Source organism: Grus americana, chromosome 11, assembly GCF_028858705.1.
Source record: "Grus americana isolate bGruAme1 chromosome 11, bGruAme1.mat, whole genome shotgun sequence".
Classification (NCBI taxonomy): domain Eukaryota; kingdom Metazoa; phylum Chordata; class Aves; order Gruiformes; family Gruidae; genus Grus; species Grus americana.
This window is the reverse complement of record NC_072862.1, coordinates 20,282,454-20,302,313: the sequence shown is the minus strand read 5'-3', so window position 1 is coordinate 20,302,313 and position 19,860 is coordinate 20,282,454. Positions and strand designations below refer to the sequence as shown.

Genomic DNA, 19,860 nt, shown 5'->3' with positions numbered 1-19,860 from the left:
ACGGGGTGATGTATAACGGTGCGTTTGCGGTCCCTTCCTCCCCCCATCGCTCCCGGGACCGCGCACCAGCCCGCCGGCTGCACCCGGTGCGGGGCTGCACCCGGTGCGGGGCTTGCACCGCCGCAACCCTCGTACAACCGCTGCCACCGTCAGGGAGAAACCGGTACAGCATTTACATGACGGCTCTTGCAGAGTACCATGCTCGTAATTTACTCAGGGAGTATTGCTGACAGACCAGGTGCGTCCAGTGAAACGTTTCGTATTTTCAATACATCAAGCCGGTGGCGGAACTACATACGGTATTCCCAGCAGCTGACTTTAAACGCCACGGGGGAAACCATACAATTGCAAGGAGAGAAAAGGTATGTCAAAACACAAAGGGGATGCAAGGGAAGACTGAACAAAGATACTGAACATTCATGTTTACAATATCCTCGAACATGCCAGACGAAACATTATTATGAAAAAAACCTACTAAATTTAAGACATTGAAATGTGCCACCTTCATAATTTTGCAAATACGTAAAAATCTTTTAAAAAGCAGTCAGGTATTCCTTTGGCCAGTCACAACAATTTAATAAAGTGATTTGATATAGCAGTCTTTATTCTTAAAATATTCCAAGTAATCTGAGCAATTAGATTGCAGGAAAGGACTGATTGGTAGCAATCCAAGTCAGCCATTTTGTGTAAGCATCAGTGCTGATCCACGCATAAGTGCAGATTTGCTAGAAAGAGGATTTTCTAGTAATGTGCGACTGCATAATATATTCTCTCCTGGCAGACTGGTACAAACGCGTTCCTTGTTATTGTAAAAGTCAAAGAGAATTTAGCTTAGCGCCCCTTCACCTTCTCCAGCTAGCCTACATGAAAATCCACGCACGTTGAACCATGCAGCTGTACAAACTCCAGTGAAGACAGAAGGGCTGATAGCAGGAGCCCAGCTCTTTTATTCCTTTGCTAATTTGGGGCTTTGATGTACCTGTTTCTTAGTTTAATGCCCATCAAAATGGCCTGAAAAGATTAGTCTTGATTGCAACCCTATAGTGCTGTAAATAGTATGTCATTAGGTCTCTTCATACTACGATGCGCTACATATAGCAGTTAACAGTTGTGAAGCTCTGGATCACAGGAAAGCAGCGCATTGGAACATCAATGCTACAGGAATCTTTAGGAGAAAATAAGAGTGTGCATAAGTAGTAAGGCAGTATACTGCAAAAGGTGGCATTTATTACAACTAGGAGGACCTCCTAGCCTCAGGAAGAGAAAGGATCATGCACCACAAAAACCAGTTCAATTTAAGATCTTCTCAAAGCAGCATGACGCACCAAGGTATTTAAAAATTGAGTCTGATCTCATGGCTTTCAAAGATAAAGCCTGCTACCTATAAATTTATCTTTTCATGTTTGCCAAAGAATATGCGAGAGTTAGTAAAGAAATTTTTTTATATGTTTTCACACTTCTGTAGTGCAAAATGAATTCTGAAGACAGAAAAAAACCCAAAACAAAAACATGACTCAGACGAACTTCAGAAAGCATAGAGAAGAAAACAAAAAGAACAGAGCTTCAGAAAAAATACAGTTTTTCATCTCTTCAGTACTTTGGCTATTTGCTTTTTGATCTTCTGTCCTCTAACTTGTTTCTCTCAAGACAAGACAGTTTTCAGCTTTCTTATCTCAGCAGTGTATTTCCCCAATCACTGACTTGCCATTTAAACTGGTTTACCTGAAATAAGCAACAAGGGATTCTCAGTGGAAAAGACTTGCACGAGCCTCTCAATTGCTGACCATTCACCTCTACCAATGCTGGCGGTCATCTCCCAACATGCCTGAGGTTTCCATCCTTCTGCGAGGGAAAGATTCTGCAAAAGTCTGGGAAGGAGCAGGTAGGGTAGGGAGGACTGAAACCTTCCCTTACTAGCTGCCGTCTTGAAGGCCTATGAGGATGTCTCGTGGAGAGAAAAAAAGCAATGCGGGAGAAGTGTAGAGCAGAGGCCGTTCACCCTCAGAAACTTACTGTACCTGTGCGCTACAGGGCAGCTGAGCGAGCTGTTTCATCTGCCCCTGGGGGTCTTTGGCAATGGTTTCGATCCGGGGGCAGGAGGAGTCCCCAGGGGAAGGCAGTCCAGGCTGTGGCTCAGCGAGTGCCCAGGCAGCAGCCACAGTTCCTCACCAAGCACCGCTGAGTCCACTGCTGAACCTGCCGGGTGTGATGGGGGCACCCACTCTGACTGGGTGAGCGGGACTTTGGTTCAGGCATCACCCACAAGTAGCCCGGACTGAAATCAGGAAGCTGTGCAAACCTTGGGAATTGTGCCAGGCTGTATCTTCTCAGGGACTAGACAAAACTAAAATTGCTACGGCTGCACTCTTGCACATACACCAAAGGGGGGTTTGACTATGAGACAATCACCTTATGCTATAAATACCTGTAGCCCCCCAACATCGAGCCCGCTGAGCTCTCCCGTACAGCAGTGGGCTGCACAGCAGTGATCTCCCCTTGAGCAGGGATGCCTCTCGAGGTCATTCCTCAAGGTCAAGAGACCCTTTACTCAGCATCTGATACCTATAATGAGGTAAGCAACATTTTACAGTAGGCCTAGAAGTATGTTGTATGCTAGTGACATTTATATATCCAGCTATAGCATAATTATTAGAAGTGTAGTAAGTAGTAGACTGTGTAACCATTGTCTAATCAGCTAAATTGCCATTTAAACCACTGCCATACCATTGTCAAAACACTGTTTAGGACTTGTGGGCGATGTAGTGGTTGGGAAGGCCATTTTGGGTGCAGCAATCATGAAGTGATAGAGCTCCTTTCCTTCCACATCGCTACAAAAAGGCACGCCGGGCTCAGGCCCTGGGTCAGTGCGACCTGGTGAGGAGAGGGCAGGGGAGGGATGGGGCTTGCGCGGGGCTGCCAAGGGAGGAGGGGAGCTCACCCACGTCTCGCTTCTCCCTCAGAGTCAGCAGAGGAGCATTTGGAGGAGACCCCCCGGCGCTGCTGGGACAGGGACTCTCTAAACGCTCACACTTGACTGACGTGTGCCATGTTCACAAGGAAGGAGAAGGCCCTCGACTCGATGGAGCAGGGTGAGAGCAAAGTATCCCTCCCACAGCTTGGCAGTGGGGTTGGCAGGGTAGTCTGTTTGGGGCCAAGAGCAGTGGCACCTCCAAGTTTGGGCTTCAGCTTCGCGGAGGAGTTGGAAACAGGGTGGGGTGTGTGTGTGTGTGTGTGCGCGAAGAGCAGGGACACCCCACATCTGCCTTACGCTGGGGCAGCAGGGCCTCATCAGTTTTCCTTTCTCCATCAGACTGCCATCGTGGGAGAACAACCACGCATATGCAGCACTAAATGAGAGGCACAGCTGCTGCGATGCCAGTCAGTGCCTTTGTCCAGGAGGCAGGGAGCGGGCAGAGGAAGAGGGGTAAGTTGCCAAAGCTGCACCCCGGGGCTCTGCACGGGATCTCTGCCTCGCCAAGGGCTCGAAGAGGAAGGACTGAGAACAAGAGCTCTGCCGGACCATCCCGTGCTGCCATCACTTTGTCCTCACAGCCATCAACCCATTTGCTTCCCCAGGCCCTGGCAACTGCTCCTGTGCTGCTCCTGCGCTGCCGAGGGCACCCACAGACGCTGCTCCAACTTGAAGCACAGCACGGCCAGCTGGGAGTGCAGCAGCTGTGCTGGCCTGGGCACCGGTAAGAGGCAAAGCACCCGGGTGCCCCTGGGCTGGGGCCAGCGGGTGCCCAGGGTGGGCTTGGCAGAGCCTCTCTGCTCCAGCAGACCACCTGCAGCCAATTGGACATAAGAATAAGACCTTACATGTAAAAATATCATTCATTCAACAACAAGCATACACTACCAGCAACATTTGTCCTTAATATTTATTAATGTACACAGAATTAAAAAGTAGAAAAATCAGTTCTGTGAAGAAATACAAATCTACCCACTTCAAAAGTCTTCCTTTTACCTATGTATTTTCATAAACTTCTGGTAAACTTTTACTCTGGAAATAATGCATCCTAAATCTTCTTAAAGGAATCTCAAACAGGATTTCTATTATGTTTGGCAGAGTACAGGTTATATAGTCTTATAGACATGGAGCTACCTGCTCTTTGTCAACCCCATTCAGCACTGGGACCTGAGAACACAGCAAAATAACCCTGTGTTGTATTTGTTACATGATCAAATTCTCAAAAATCTTGCAAAGCAGCAAGTCACTTTTAACTGATATAGAAAAAAACCCCAAACCTTGGTACAAACATTGAATCGACACAGTAAACATGTACCTATTTAGAAACACAGTTTAACAGTCTTTTCCAATATTATTTCCTATTAGATCTTTGAAAGACTAGAATTTTCAAAGTGACATTTCTCTGCAACTTCTTCAAAGAAGAAACACGAAATATTTCTGACCAGTAAGATAAGAAAGATTTATTGTTTTGGTTTCACTTTCCTTCTTGCATCCTTATGCTTCTTCCGGCATTCCTGAAAGTATTTAAATTTTAATACAGTGAGAAGTTTCTTTGAGACAAACTTTTTTTTTTTTAACATGCAGTAAAGTAACTGGTCCAGTACAATACAGAGATTCAGTCATTAACCTGACTGGACATCACGACATGATGTTATACAAACTAATATACTAAAAATTTTTAAGTTCCCTGGTAATTATAAACTTTCAAGCCCTTCTAAAGGTCCTGAATTAATTTTTAATGCAAATTAAGCAAATAAGCAGCTGTGTTCCCTCCTCATGCTGAGCTTCCCATTGCAGTTACCAAGTAACAGATGTTAAAATACTCACCTCAAGCAATAATCTACGTCTGTCTTCCCAGTTGTCTTTTTCTTCATTGAGGTCTACCAATCTACAAAATAACTTAGGGCCCTCTGCACAAAACAAAGAACAAGTTAACATGGTTAAACACTTCCGAATATGCTGCTGTTTTTAAATCTCATGAGCAACACAGCAATAAAGTCAGGTGGCCTATTCTTCATATTCCTCTCTGTCCCCCACAATGTGGTTGGCTCAAACAGAAGCATTATGTATTACAGCCTTGCATATTAAGAAAAATGAAAGGCAGCAGCAGTTTTCCTTAATATGCTAAAATATAAACTGCAGTAAAAGAGCATCTGTTTCATTAAAAGCTCAGCACCATTGTCCCACATGTCCCAAGAAAATTTATGCCTGCTAAGGATTCAGAGCTCAATTTTAACAAGCACTGTACATCAGATAGGCTGGAAGATTCCAGTACAGTAACTGCATTAACACAGTAACTTTTACACATACATTTAATGACAGTTCTCTCACATATCTCAAGAAACATTATTTAAGGCTGTCCTGATAAACAATTGCTTCTGATATTTTATGTAATAAATTCAGCGGCCCGTGGATTGTTTTTTTTGTGTGGTTTTTTTTTTCCCTTCAGCTTTTGTTTGTTTTGTTGTTGTTTTGTTTGTTTTTAACTATGAAATTTGTTATATTCACAACGAAAAACCCCACATTATTTAGGATCAAGAACCATGTGGACATATGTGGCTGATCAGAATATTCAATAATCTTAATGCTAACACCAGAAACACAGAAAAAAGTTAAAAATCATATATATGCCTAAAAGGATCCAAAATATCTAAATAACTTGTCAAGTGTGGTTTTGGTTTTTTTTTTCTTTTTTTTTTTTTTCTTTTTTTTTTTTGTAAGCCCGAAAGGACCAGCCACCTATCAGGCAACCACCTGAAAAGAGGAAGCAAGATAGCTGTTCAGCATTTACTTTACCAGGACTTTTTGTGGGATGCGCTACCACAATTTATACCACAAATAATGATGGAAACTTGCAATTGTATTTTTTTTCTTAAACCTCTCATCTGTGTTTTATCTACAAAGCATTAATAACTCGGCAGTATTATTTTTTCTCACTGAATTTCAGTAATAATTAATAAAGGGTGAATATGTTCTGTTATACCTCTTAGTCGTTCATCATCTTTGGAGAAGAAGAAAAATCTAGTACTTTCTGTCTGTGGTAAAGAGAAAAACCTAGACAAGCACAAAGGAATTTTAGCATCATGAAAGTTACTGTCAAATTCCATGAACACAAATTAAAGCTGTAATACTTCAGAGAAATAGTCTGCATTGAAGAACATTACTCCATAGTAACCAAATACAGCCTTCTATTAAAAAAAACAAGCCCATTTCTTAAGAAAACTTAACGTATATTTGACTTTTAGCCAAACTTCCAGTGTTCAGAGACGTGAAATGAAGATGTTAGTCTCATGACCAGAGTGCTGCTATTGATGTTCTCATAGCATCAAACTACGACAACCAAATAGACAACAAATAGAAATATAACTTGCATTTCTTTGTCCCTTTCGCTTTCTGATGCCTCTGGTTCATCATCACCCTCAGAACTGCTGTCTTGGAAACGTGGATCTTCTTGCCATGTGACTTTTACAGGTTTTATTGTTTCAAGTATATAGGGCTCTGCAATAATATCACAATTAGAAAAATAAACCAGATTATTCCACTACTTGCCAGGAAAAATTTCTACTTCAGAGTGAAATACTTACATTGAAAAAAAACCCCAACAACCAGATTTAAGCAGGACAGAAACTTCCCCTCTCAGGTTTTCTATCACCCTCTGCACAGGGATCAATTTAGTTTGCTTTCTCGTATGTCACAAATCTACCCTCAAAGTTCACGACTAGTATCATCACAGCATAGTAAAAAAGTATAGGAGCTTGTTGTTAGGGTCCAGGGTTTTATCACGTCACTCCAACCTAGCAGTCGTTATCAAGTTGGGAGTAATTGTGCCTATTCATATTTTTAGCTTGCAGAATCTGAATAAAAGCTTTATTTCACTGTGAACTATCTTAACAAGTTCCTTTGCAAAGAAACTCATAGTGCTGTAGCTTATTTTTTCTGTGTGTTCAAGCTATGTTATGTTCATATATGTATTCCTGCCTATAGAATACACAGCCAGTTGCCAGAAGCCCAGTTTACGCATGGTAGCTTAAACATGCACCTGAGCCCTTACTACTTCACCTTGCCAAAAGGACTGAGGTTACAAACCTATAGTACCCTTTTCTTTTGCTGTATAAGCACAATTTGTCTGGATGACCAGAATAGAGAAAACAACTCCTGTATTGCCTCTCTCTGGCAATATAAAAGAGTTTCCAAACTCAACAGTAACTAGACTATGAAATGCAAACAGTACTTTACTCAAGGGCAAAAAATTCAGAAAATTCTACTGGGGGAAAAAGTGAGCATTTGCAAGTTTAAATTGTCTACAAACCACCCATAGTTTCTGCTCAAAAAAAAAAAAAAAAAAGAAAGACTATCCACATGTTCTCCCTTCATGGTTTCCATGTAACACACATGCTCTTAAGTCAGGTTAAACTTAAAACCAACAAAAATAGTAAGAATGACCTAAGCAACTGAGGTACGTGCAGTGGAGAGACTTACCTTTTTGTTTGTGGCAGTACAGCAGCTAGCACAGCGGCCCGTGGCCACTAAATAGGATTCTTATGCAATGTAAGCCAATAATCATGAATAACAGCAAACGTAAGACACAGTGCTAAGAACTGTGTGAACTCTGAGCTACATCTCCACTCAGATATTTTCCACTCTGTTACAGAGATCTCTCACATATTCTGACACCTGTGTTACTGCATTCAGAAGACATTGAAATGTGGGGGTTTGTTTGTTTTGTATTTCAGTTAACTTCATACAGTTTCTTTTATTTCCTACGTTACTAAAGTGACTTGATTTCAGATTTTTTTAATCTTGATTTCATAACATTTGACTTTATCTTAGGTTAGGACACACCAATAACCACATGCCATTCAGTTTCAATTTTCTAAAGGTACAATAATAAAATTGAATACATAAAAAATGTTTTTGGATCTTGGGGTCAACTCTAATATTTTCTTTTGCTCATACTACTACCTTAATTAACACATTTTATTTAAAATCTTGTTGGTTTGTATGAAACCTGATTTGACTTGTATATCATCTTTTTCCCTGTTTATCTGAGAAATTTAGTAGATGACAAGTTTCTCCATCACTGTTCAAAAAAACAAGTAACAGTTCCTTCTCAAAACACCCCTTTCAAAATTCCTGGGACACAAGCATGAATTAACTGTGATTGAACTATAACAATCTTGGCAAGTATAAGAGAAGAGCATAATGACTGCATAATTACTGACTTTTGCCTCTGAAAATCCCCTGGATTCTGGATTTCTATATACTATACTACTCTACTGTGCCTGACGTAAGCTACTCATTAGCAATTGTACTATTATATATGTTCTGCTGTTACCTTCTTTTACGCCTGACTCCTCCACGTCTCCAAAGAAGGAAAACGTGAAACCACTGGACTCCTGAGCTATGTTACTCCCAACGTCAGGTCCCAAATTGTCAGGTGGGGTAGAGTCCTCCGCATCGTCTTTGTCCCAGGGTATTATTTCTTTTTTTTCTGATGTGCTCTTTGAAGATCCAAACAACTCTTTTAAATCAACAGCAATATCATAATACGTTTCCTTAGACACTTCAGGCAGTTTCTCACTCTCTTCCCTCTTCTTCTTCCTTTTTGCTTTACTGAAACGAGATTGTTAAAGGATAGTAACACAGCACATATTTTTTAAAAGATAAGTTCCCTTAGAGGCAACCATGCTATTAATGTCTTCCTAAACTTATCTAAACACTTTAATGAGTAGTTCACTTTTAAGGTTTGGTTGGTGTTTTTTTTCCTCCCCTTAGCAATTCCAGGTTCTGGCAAGAGGATATTTCCTATTGCCAGAAATAGGTTTATAAGGCAGCATGACTACCCTTTTGGTTTAGACTTTTGACCTATTTATTTTCACCTCCTAAAATTTACCCACCCCATTTGAGGATAAGCAGTGGGGAAAGATCCGAGGTTTGACTCTAAAGGCAGGAACAAGTCTACTTTATGATTAACCACATCCTGACTTTTCCCTTTATATAGGATAGCATATAAATTAAGATATTTAGGACAGATTTCTTTTCTGGCAAAAGAAATGCTAAGACCTAATATTTTTTTCCTCACAGATTTGCAAATTTTAAAGTCTGTGACTTGAAGCAAAGGAATAGCATGAAGGTGAGAAAGGAAGTCAGAAAATGGCATGCAGAAAGTAGATGGACTAGAAAAGATGACATTTCATGGTGTTTTTAGTGGTCACAACTCTTATTGTGTCTTGATTTTAGCAATAAACAGAACTAAAGAAAAAACAGAGCAGTCTATATAATTTCAAACTCAGTCTTCTGCTATAGCAATCTTTCCACAGGAAGAAACATCACAATTTATAGTTACCAAGCTATAATATTACCTCTCTTTTTCTGTAGTACTTGGTTTCTTTTCAAAAACAGCATGGTCCTGTCTTGTGGGATCATAGCGGAGGGCATTAATATCTCTATAAAAAAACAGAAAGGAAAAGAAAAACCATGAGACATTCTAAATGCTCAACTGAAAGTTACCCTAAACATTTAAAATCAGATTTAAATTCACATTGTTGTCTTTACCAAAAAAGCTCCAAATCTATCCAAAGCCTAACTGGCATTTAGAAAGTACTTGCTAGTCAGTGTCGGAGTCAGGAAAAATTATCAACAGAAGTGGCTTTAATCAAATTGTAATATTTCATATCAACAAACACAAGTTGTGTGCGTTATGCAGTAAGAATAACTTCATACCTACACCTGTTTTTCTTTTGAGGAGTTATATCAATATAACTATCCATACAGATATATCTACCTATATCTATTTCTTCTAGTACCAAACATTGCATAAATTCAAATAGCCTAAGGGAAACAAACAAACCACCTCTCATTATGCTCATCTTTCAAAATTTAAACGTTTTGGGGACTTTCAGCTAATGCAGTCCAAGGTTGAGACTGACCCCAATACTAGTGTAGCAAAGCCCACACTGCTTTACAGCTATGCAAGAAGGCAATTACTTATTTCCCCTCTCTCCCTAAATTCATGCTTACAGAATAAATTAACTGCTTTTGAATGGTCCATACTATATCATTAACTGAGTATTAGAGAACACTGTCATTCACAAAACTTTCCTAAGATGACCTCTGAGGTCGTGCAGATTATTTCTCCCTCTGCTTAGGCTTTAGAAAATACATGAAAATTTGTACCTAAGTCACAGAATTAAATACGATTGTGCAGCCGCCACAATGGTATTTAGCACTCAGCAGTCAACTGATGCAACTCCAATAGTGACCGTCAGTAAAAGTTTACTAATTGCACATTGCACACTATGGCATTACCCTTAACGCTACTAACTTCCATCAATTCAGTCCACAAACCAATTTCTGTTAAAATGCATAGCTAAGTGTCACAATACTTGTAATAGTACGTTTCCAAACCTATCTCATCATCCTCTAATGAAGGCTAGAGCATGCCCAACAGCAAGGTGTAACAAATTCCTGAGCTAAGGAAGAAATTTCTCAAAAACTGAAATACAGATAAATAAAAAAGAAAAATTCTCCACTGAAAAAGAAGTTTGATGCTAATTACCTGTAGGCCAGAGAAAACAATAACCTTATTAACTGCTATGGCAGTAAGAGTCTAACTTACTGATCTACTGCCCAACTTGCGTGTTCTTTGTTTAGCCAACTTCAGTTTGTCTCCGCAGAGAACAGAAATACACCTTACATAGGCAAGGACTTATTAAAATATTAATTTTCATAACCAACAATCCAAACATTCAAAATCTAACAGGAGAAACTCAAGCAGGCATCTGATAATTTTTTCCCTAAAATAATAATTACCAGTTGTGTAATATACTGGGACACTCACGTTGGGAAACTGCATTAAAGACTGACTTCAAACACACATAACAGAGAAGGAAATACTTCTCAGTCAGATAGGCAGAGATTTTAGTTGTGAAACATTGGCAAAAACTAAGCCTTCCTAAAATTCCTTCTTTTCTGATAACAGATATTTCATACTTGAATTTCTTAGCATTTGTGGCCATTTTAGTTGGCTTAGGGTGTTCCAGGTTGATATTCAAGAGGCTTCCCAGTATTTGCAGATTTTTCTTTTTCTCCGCAGCAAGCTCTTCTTCCTCATCTGCCTTTGAGGTGTTTGTCTCCGCTATGGGAAAAATAAATACATTATTTTTCCCCGCCACGAGCTGAGTAAGCCTGTAATATTTGATATATTACTATAGTACCAGAAGAGCTCACACATATCAACACCTTGCTTCCTTTATTTTAAATCTACTTAGAGGCTTTCTCCCTCACACTGTAGAAAATCTTGTCACAGGCGTCTATTTAACGTGAAAATCAGATCAGTTATTTAACCTGTTCCCTGCTTATATCACATAACCAGGCAACTACTTTGCCACTGATAGATGCTGTACAGAAGATCACATTAAAGCAACCAAGGGAGCAGCAGAATTAGGCAAAAATTTAAATTTCAGAAACAAATTCTGAATCTTGAAACTAGGTAAACAATTTCATTTTTGGTGGTGGTGAAGAAATCTTTAAAGATTTTTGCCTTTCAGCTTTTCTGCCTTCTGCTGTTTAAAAAAAAAATTAAAAAACTTACTTTCTAAGGCTGCTAAATCAGCCATGGACTACAGGATGACAACAAAACAAACAGCTTAAATGAATGTAATGGTCAGAAAAGTTTATTTTAATTAAGTCACCACTTATCCTGTGAAAAACATGGATAAACACATTCTGATATCATCTTGAATAAAAAAATATTTTCAAGTGTTGATTTATCAACCAAATACATCTCATTCAGTTATTACAAATACTTTTCAAAGCATACATTTAAGAAAAATCACAGCTACCAATATATACTAAGTACAGCCACAGTAGAGTTTTGCTTATTTGAAAGAAAATAACCCAAGTAGTCTGTAAGTTGCTTCAAGCAACCAAAATTAAGGCTCCATGACATAGCTGCATTACTAGCATTAACCAGGAAATACAAGCAGGTTTACCTTCTTCTTCGCTCTCACTTTCAAGGAATCGAGCATCCATGCGAAATCTTTCATCTGTGCCAAATCGCGATTGCAATTTCAAGAGCTAAACAAAATGAAATAGATCCTAGTAAGTGCTGGAGGACAAAATCATTGACATTCATTACTTTTTTTTTTTTTACTTTACTTATGACAACATACTAATAGCCTTTAGCTCTTGATGCCTTTTCCAGAAATTTCTTCACATTCAAAGACAACAACATCAGAGAAAGTCCTCCCGCTCCCCAACACACATTATTTGCTCCACGGCTACCATTTCCTCTATTTAAAATAATTCTATTGCAAGTTTGTCAAAATCATATTCAGCAAGTACGCAAACCTACATGTTATGTTCTTCTGAAGTGGCGTTATGGAGACTTAGAAGAAAACTAAATCACAGTAATGGGTTCACTCACTTTTTCACCAGCTTTGCCTTCAAACTGGGGCTTAATTTTGAATCTCTCATCATCTGTATCATCTTGCTCATCCTCGCTGCTTTCAAACAGTCTGCTTGAAGTTTTAGGAGCAGAATCATCCTTCGTTCAACAAAAAGAAAACAGAAAAACAGTCATTTACATAAGTCTGAGAAAATAAAATCAGTATCAACTTTGTTCATGTGCTCTCCAGTTCATCTGAAAAAGTGGATTTCTAGAACAACCAGCTCACTTGCTGATACAAGATCTGAAGTGCATGTATTGTATACACACCTTGTACAATTCTGTGTTGCAGTTATGACTTAAATTTTAGCATAGGCAAAATATCCCTGTAAAGGGTAACTCAGGTTTTACAATATGAGAGAGTTTGGTATACAAATCAAGCTTTCTGATTATGACAGGGGAGATCAATTAAAAATATCAATGTCTAATTATACCCTTTCTGAACAAGCCTCATTTATGGTATAAACTATAGGACATAGTTTAAATCAGTTGATAAATATCAATGGTTACAAAACAATTTTCCATAGAATTAGAGGTTCTTTTAAAGAAAAGGAAAAATACAGGGCAGGGATTCTAAATACAAGGTAAGAGATATTTATGTAAAAAAAGTGCTAAATGTGAGGAAAACTGAGAAAAGAAGGTTTTAATTACAGAGTGAGAATGGTCCTAATCTTACTACATTTATGAAGAAAAAACCCAACAAAAGCAAAACCAATGGTTTAAAGCTTTAACATAAAAAAATGTGATGATACAGGAAGTTCTACTCCCGAAAAAAGTACTTAATTGTGCTGAAATTATGGTGGTAAAATCCTGAGGAGTCTGCTAAATAAGGACTCTATTAGGTAAGGTGTACAGAGAAAGTCCCACACGACTTCTTTGGACCCTAACATCACTTTAAAAAAAAAAAAAAAAAAAAGGACACTGCATTAATACAGATTCTTTGCTACAGTGCTGGGAAGAACAGAGTCCTTATGTACTACTCAAGCTAAGTCTCTTTCCTTTGACTAACAGCAGTGAAATTTCAAAGCTAATAATGCATAAGGCCTGTAACTTAAAACATTCTTTTTCTTTTCATCAAAGTTAGAATATCTTTTATACAAGTCTCAATATCCTTACAAATTCTCCAAGTTCTCCAGCTTTATCAGATGCATGGTTAAGTTCTTGGAAACCTGCTTCATGTTAGCAAAAAAAGAATAATAATTCCTATTAATTCAAACCTTATCTACTTCTTTCTGTCACTTCACCATGAAAAATAGTCCTCAGAATAAAAGGCACAGTCATATTGGTATGGAATTACCTTACAGAATACTGGAGTTTTTCCCCCAATAACACTTACTTGTTCATGCATATTTCCCAAACTTACATCCTTCTTCAACATCTCATCTACTTCAGCTTCGCTTTCCACATCTGAATTGAATACGATGTGTTTATGTTTGCCTGCTGGCTGGCTATCCTATGTAAGAGTGAAACTGTCAAGTCAAGCATATCAAACACTTGCTACAGCCATACATAAATATTTAAAAGACATTTCCATGACATGAAAGGAATCTACTATTCCTCTTGCAACTCTAGAGACATTCCAGGAATTAGGTATGCATCATTTTGTATACACTCAAAAGAAAACTGGCAATGTAATCAAAAATTCCAGAATACGATTTAAAAATATCTTAAGCCACATCTATTCATTCCCCCCCCTTTTTTTTTTACTGCATACTATTCAGATAGAATTTGTGAGTGCAATTACCAGATTTGAAAGAGCTCCTCGAATGAGTTTCTTCTGTAATTCTCTCTCTTTCTGTCTCTCTTCTAGAGCTGCCAGCCTCCTCTGGTTATCCTGCAACTGTTTCTTTTTTGTGTTAGGTTCCTTTGAAGCAGCAGCATGAAGACAAAGCTCCTTATTTTCCAGAAGGCTTGTCTTCCCATTCTCACATTTATTAGCTTCAGATTCTGGATTTTTATTGCTTACATCCCTCTTCAATTTTTTTGAAAGCAGTTTTGGGCTTTTCAGTTGTCGTTTAACCTGTTGCTGTGACACTGCAGCATTACTGTCCACATCACTGCTCTCATCCTCACTCTGATCACTACTAGGAGGAGCACCTCCATGCTCTGAATTTTGGTCATCTTGTACAGAACTCACATCTTTGTTCTTTCCTTGTAAACGTGGCTGGGAAACAGGCTGATCTCTCTCATCTGCTAAGGAGGTAGCACCTGACAATTCATCATGCTGTTCACAATGCATATGTTGTTGCTTTTTACTGCTGACTTCAACTGAATACAATGGATGGTTCTTAGACTGGCTTTTAGATGACTCCTCCCTACAATAAGAAATAAAAGCTTCAAGACCTAAACTTTCTACAGACTTCTTTAAACCAGTGCTGTCCTTAGTTAACTCTTTTTCACAAAGGGATGCCATTCCTCTGAAGGGCTGATATTTCAAACGTGAATTATTTTGTCCCTTGGTGCTTTCTTCATCAGCATTCTCCTCCCCAGCTAAAATTGCAGCAACTACATCTTCAGGACAGATACATTTTTTTTTAACTGTAGGGTGAAATTTAGATAGTTTTGTTTTATCTACAACATTACCTTTCGGATTTTCTTCAATGCTGCGCTGACTGGAACTCTGTGTACTATCTGATTCTTCATCTTGTGTCCCAGTGTTTTCAGTAGCTAATGCTTTTAAGTCATCTAATGTAAGGTCTAAGCGGTAACAGTTTCGCATCATGGATTCATAATCAGAACTTATTTCAGACTCCCCTTTCTCAGGCTCTGAATAAGAGCTTTCACTATCACTTGTACTGTTAACTGCTGTACTCTGTAAGGCAGCAATTTTGGGTTTTTTCATTTTCCTTTCAGTATATTCTTCTTTTAAATTGCAAGTTTTCAGTGAGGAGTCATTTACCAAATCACATTTTTTGTTAGTTATTATTTCTTTATTTTCCACCTTCACCTGTTTAGAATCTTCTAAAGTTGTAGATTTCCCGCTACTTAGACCTGGAGTTTTACTTTCAGCGATAATTTCATCTGTATCTGCTGAATCATAACCATTATTGCATTCCATAGCCTCTTTCCCTCTATAACTTCCTTCGATAGCTTTCCTAATGGCATCTGGATTGCTTAAGGACCAGTGACTATTGTATTTTAATTCAAAATTATCTCCAACAATTTCCAAGTGGTCGCTTTCAGTCCCAACATTTTCATCTTTCTGTATTTCTGTCTCTTTCTTTACCATCGCTCTGATTTCCTCTTCAGAATCAATGTCACTATCAGAAACACTCATATTATTTTGAGCTCTAAGTCCAGAAACATTGCTTTTGTCTGATAATAAACCTCTCCCTGATATTTTACTGTCAAGACTCCTTGATGGAGGCAATTTAGGCTTCTCATTGGGTTTGGATTTTGATCTTTGATCTAGCTGCAGTGAGCTTGTGTTTTTTGAAGGTGACTGGCACCCAGAAGAGAGAACTACTCCTCCATTCAGAGCCTCACTGCCCAGTTGCCTCAGTTTTTTAGATGGCTTCTTAGTTGCAGGGAACTCTCCTTGCCGCTTCTTGTTTATGCCATCATCTCTCCCCTCCAAGTGCCAAGTAAGCTCAGATATAGGAACTATACGTGTCAAGTCTTGCTCCAGCTTTCTAAGGTTATGGCAATATTTTGATGGGTCATATTTCACAATGTTAGTCTGAGTTAAGGAATTAAAACCAACATGATTCTTTCAGCAAGCAGACTTCCAGTCTTTATGATCAAGCTAAATTCTGCGTGAAAGGACAATGAAGAGTCCTTTTTAATGTTATGACCATAAGCCTTTAAGCAACTCACTTGCAGTCTAAAAAAAATGTATTCAAATCACACAAACTTACTGCAAGATTTACTCAGGGGATTCAGTAAATCAAGTATGACTCAGTAGTCAATATTTAGACTATTAAGCAAATACTTCTCCGTATGATGAAAGAAGGGAATTGTGCCTACTGTACCAACAGGAAAAGGATATTTATTTATTGTACCAATAGGAAAAGGATATTTTATTTTTCTGTTTATTCCTGAGGTGAAGGATAGGCAAGACTCTGCCGAATTTACCAACAACCCATTTCTAAAAGAAAAGAAAAATAATCAGTGTTAAACAAAAAAGGAATGGAAGTAACCCTGGCATAAAACAAGAGATATATACTTTGATAACAGAAACACTAATAAAGAACCATCTGTGACTAATTTTTTTTGTTCACCTTAAGTGAAATATGTTCGTACTGTGCAACTTAGCCTCCTTCCTTCTCAAAAAAAAGAACAAACGAAAACCAACCAACCAGATTTCTACAATCTGCAAATAAAAAGTGACAATAAAGAACTGAATTTCTTTGAGTCCATTTTTTATATAAGGCTTCAGGTTTATGAATGAACAGCAGTAACTATACAGACAGGATCACTATTTTTCCCCCCCTTTTCCCCTTTCCCTCTAAAAAATTAAAAATCCCCCACCATCACCCTCCAAAAACATTCTGTGCTTAGCAAATAATATTGAAAACGTTGTAGTAAATATAATTTGTTGCCTAAATTTGCACATTCAATGATTTTATTCTAAATCTTACTTTTGTAAGCAAGTGCAGACCCTGATCCTGAATGTGCTGAAGCACAGAGATTAGTTCCTGACAACGCAGCCGTCAAAAGTGTATATGCTCCATAAGATACACATTCTCTTTATATGCTTTTAAGGGTGACACACAGATATTCCCAACATAAATGGATAACACAGCATTTACTAATTGAACACGACAAAGAGGACAGTATGATCAAGATTATTTCCAGTCATTACAAAGAACGACAGGAGCATTCTACACATATGGTATTTCTTTAGACTACTTTTCACAAGTTGGACTGTCACACTTTAATATTAGTTTCTTTACATAAAGCACAGAGTTTTAACATAAATTTAGATGTAATAAGCTTGTGCCTGATCCTGGTTTTTGTTTTGTTTTAATTCTCTATACATCTACCCCATCATACCTTATGGTCTGGCACCTCTGTACCTGGTACTGCTTTCATGTGAAAATCTACAACTCCAGCCTTTTTCAGTGATTCTAACAGACACACTTTGTCATTTCTCTGAGGCTTTTCTTTCTGCAGCTTTGCTTCCTCCCTCTCCATGGCGAGCCTGTACCAAAAAGTACACGATATATGAAAAAAGGTCTGCCTGTGTGATAAATTATAGCTGGCAGTGACCTCCTCCCACAGAACAATAACCATTCACTACTTAAGCAATTGACATATCTACTACCTTTAAGAGAATAACGATGCAAAACATGTTGCGGTATGTTATATGCATCAACAGTCCACCAATGTCAATAAAAACTAGAAAAAATAAGCGTGTAGCAGATGAAAGCATAGCAGTGATGTTATCAGATAAACAGAAAAAGGGTAACTTTAGCAACAACACCCATTTGTTTATCGATTTTTACCTGTGCAAAAAGCTTTCTTTGGCCAACTCAATCTGCAGTGTACCTCCTTTCCATTTTGTTTTATTTAAACTTGACATGCCTGTAAAACAAGGAGACTGGAAATTATTATTTTTCCACAAAATACATGTTAGACTTAACTATGCCTCCTTCTATGACAGTTTGAAGTTTCTTTAGCATGACCTTATACCTCATTACTCACTTGATTTAAGTTTGTATATGACAGGTTAATACCCTAAACCAAGAAGATCTACATCCAAAATTAAAGTTTGGACTTCAAAAGAGTTGTTCAAATCTGTATGGCTCAGTTCAAACACAAACCTAGAAATTCACACACACGTAGCCTAAAGTTTCTCCACTACTGTCAGATAGTCTCTTCTCCACTTAAGCTCTTGTGTACTTGGAAAAACATAGTTAAGGAGTACTGAAAACCAGAGGGAAAAGTGTTGTACCTGGAACTTAAGGAAGCTAAGTATGAAGGGCTGGGTTAGCTTCTGGTCGCTCTCAAACAGCTTTTCTATTCCTAATGGCAGCATTCCCTAGATAAAAGGGCATATTACCAAGCCCTCTCTTCAGGTACAGGTACCTTCACTTGCTGTTTCCCTGCTACATATTACACAGGTGGTTTTATAACCCTGCCAGTAGTTTGGTAATCCAACTATTTTGAGATTTGTAAAACTGCTTGAACAGAAGCATGCTTTATATAAACTCTCCTTCTGAGTTTCCTCTCATTTCAAGTCACTTCTAATGTTTTATAGACCTGAAGAAAGCATTTGAAGCACATTTCCTATACCTTTTCGTACAAAGGTTAGAACAGACTCATCAACCACCTATTTCAGTCACGAGGAATCTTTTTAATCTGCTTACGTCTACTTACTGAAAACTCCAGTAAAACAACTTCCATAAAATTGCAGCTTAAAGAAAGTGGACTGAATATAACAACAAAATGAAACAAGGTCTACCTTGACTACATCCTAATTGAACAACATTAGATACTTTATCAGTAATGTGACTTGGCTCAAAAACATAAATTACTTGAAGTTAAAAAAAGTACTTACACTTTCTGAGATCTGCATCAGAAATGCTGACACTGATGTAAGCAAAAGTTTTCATAGGGTTCCCTGCTCAATGATAAACATTCAGTTAATTTTTATATAATTTCAATGTTTCCTTTAAAACTGAAAATTAAGCTATTTCCTCAAAATAAAGTGTCTCTGAAGGAAAAACTCCATTTTACACCACAAATTGAAAACCAAAACACTTTTAAAGGATGATGCAAAACTATTACCCTGATCATCTTTTCTGGTAATAATCTCTGCATCCAAAACTTGCCCAAACTTGCCGAATCTTTCTTGCAGTTCAGCCTTAGAAACCGTATGGCCAAGCCCTCCAACATATAAGCGTTTGGAAACTTGTTTCTTCTCCATGTTGAAAAGGCCAGCTGTAATACACACTCTTTTTTCTGTAAGAAAAAGACAGTAACAGCTCACTAACACTTACGTTGTAGGAATTAATGCAATTATAATACCAAATTATGGAAGAAACCGTTCCATTAGAAGCCCTCCGTGTAGAGCCTTTTGAGGCGAGCTCTCCTCTGCTTTGCCCTAGGTTATACCTCCTGCTCCAGCCCAGCACCAGTAAGCACCGCACCGCTGTGAGGAAGCAGCATTAAGCCGCCGGGTTTGTTTTTTTTAAACCTTGAAGCACACGACTGGGTGCACGACAGTAAATGTAAACGGCTCTTCGCAATATAACTTTTCTAAAGAAGAGAGGAGCAGTAGGAGCCACCCGCAACCCTAACTACTGCCTCTGAGGGGAGACCGAGGGGAGACCGAGGGGAGACCGAGGGGAGACCGAGGGGAGACCGAGGGGAGACCGCCCGCGAACCGCCACCGCTCTCCCTCACTGCCTCCATGTGCGATCCTCGTAGCGCTACTCAATTTATCTTCCCCCTCGCATCCCTTCCTAGCGTTCACCCGAAAAAAGAGGGTTCCGCC

General features: G+C 38.7%; 1 protein-coding gene across 1 annotated transcript; it reads right to left on the bottom strand.

Moving 5' to 3' along the window:
• Nucleotides 1–3,873: 3,873 nt before the first annotated feature.
• NOL8 (nucleolar protein 8) lies at nucleotides 3,874–19,791 on the bottom strand. Its single transcript, XM_054838573.1, has 17 exons — nucleotides 19,770–19,791; nucleotides 19,152–19,325; nucleotides 18,922–18,984; nucleotides 17,867–17,945; nucleotides 17,415–17,562; nucleotides 16,438–16,506; nucleotides 14,164–16,092; nucleotides 13,756–13,872; nucleotides 12,399–12,518; nucleotides 11,965–12,049; nucleotides 10,964–11,108; nucleotides 9,334–9,417; nucleotides 8,307–8,584; nucleotides 6,343–6,469; nucleotides 5,955–6,025; nucleotides 4,799–4,881; nucleotides 3,874–4,485 (listed from the first exon to the last, which is right to left on the bottom strand). Exons 2-17 carry the CDS (start codon nucleotides 19,288–19,290, stop codon nucleotides 4,432–4,434), a joined length of 3,591 nt encoding a protein of 1,196 aa, XP_054694548.1. The 5' UTR covers nucleotides 19,291–19,325; nucleotides 19,770–19,791; the 3' UTR covers nucleotides 3,874–4,431.
• Between the last annotated feature and the right edge of the window lie 69 nt (nucleotides 19,792–19,860).

Bases quoted from the DNA above. Each gene is read 5' to 3' on its own strand.
- NOL8 (XM_054838573.1), bottom strand. From the start codon at position 19,290: ATGGAGAAGAAACAAGTTTCCAAACGCTTATATGTTGGAGGGCTTGGC. The intron at 18,985-19,151 runs GTAATAGTTTTG...ATCATTGAGCAG, and splicing joins TACCAGAAAAGATGATCAGG to GGAACCCTATGAAAACTTTT. The intron at 13,873-14,163 runs GTAATTGCACTC...ACTCTTACATAG, and splicing joins GAGGAGCTCTTTCAAATCTG to GATAGCCAGCCAGCAGGCAA.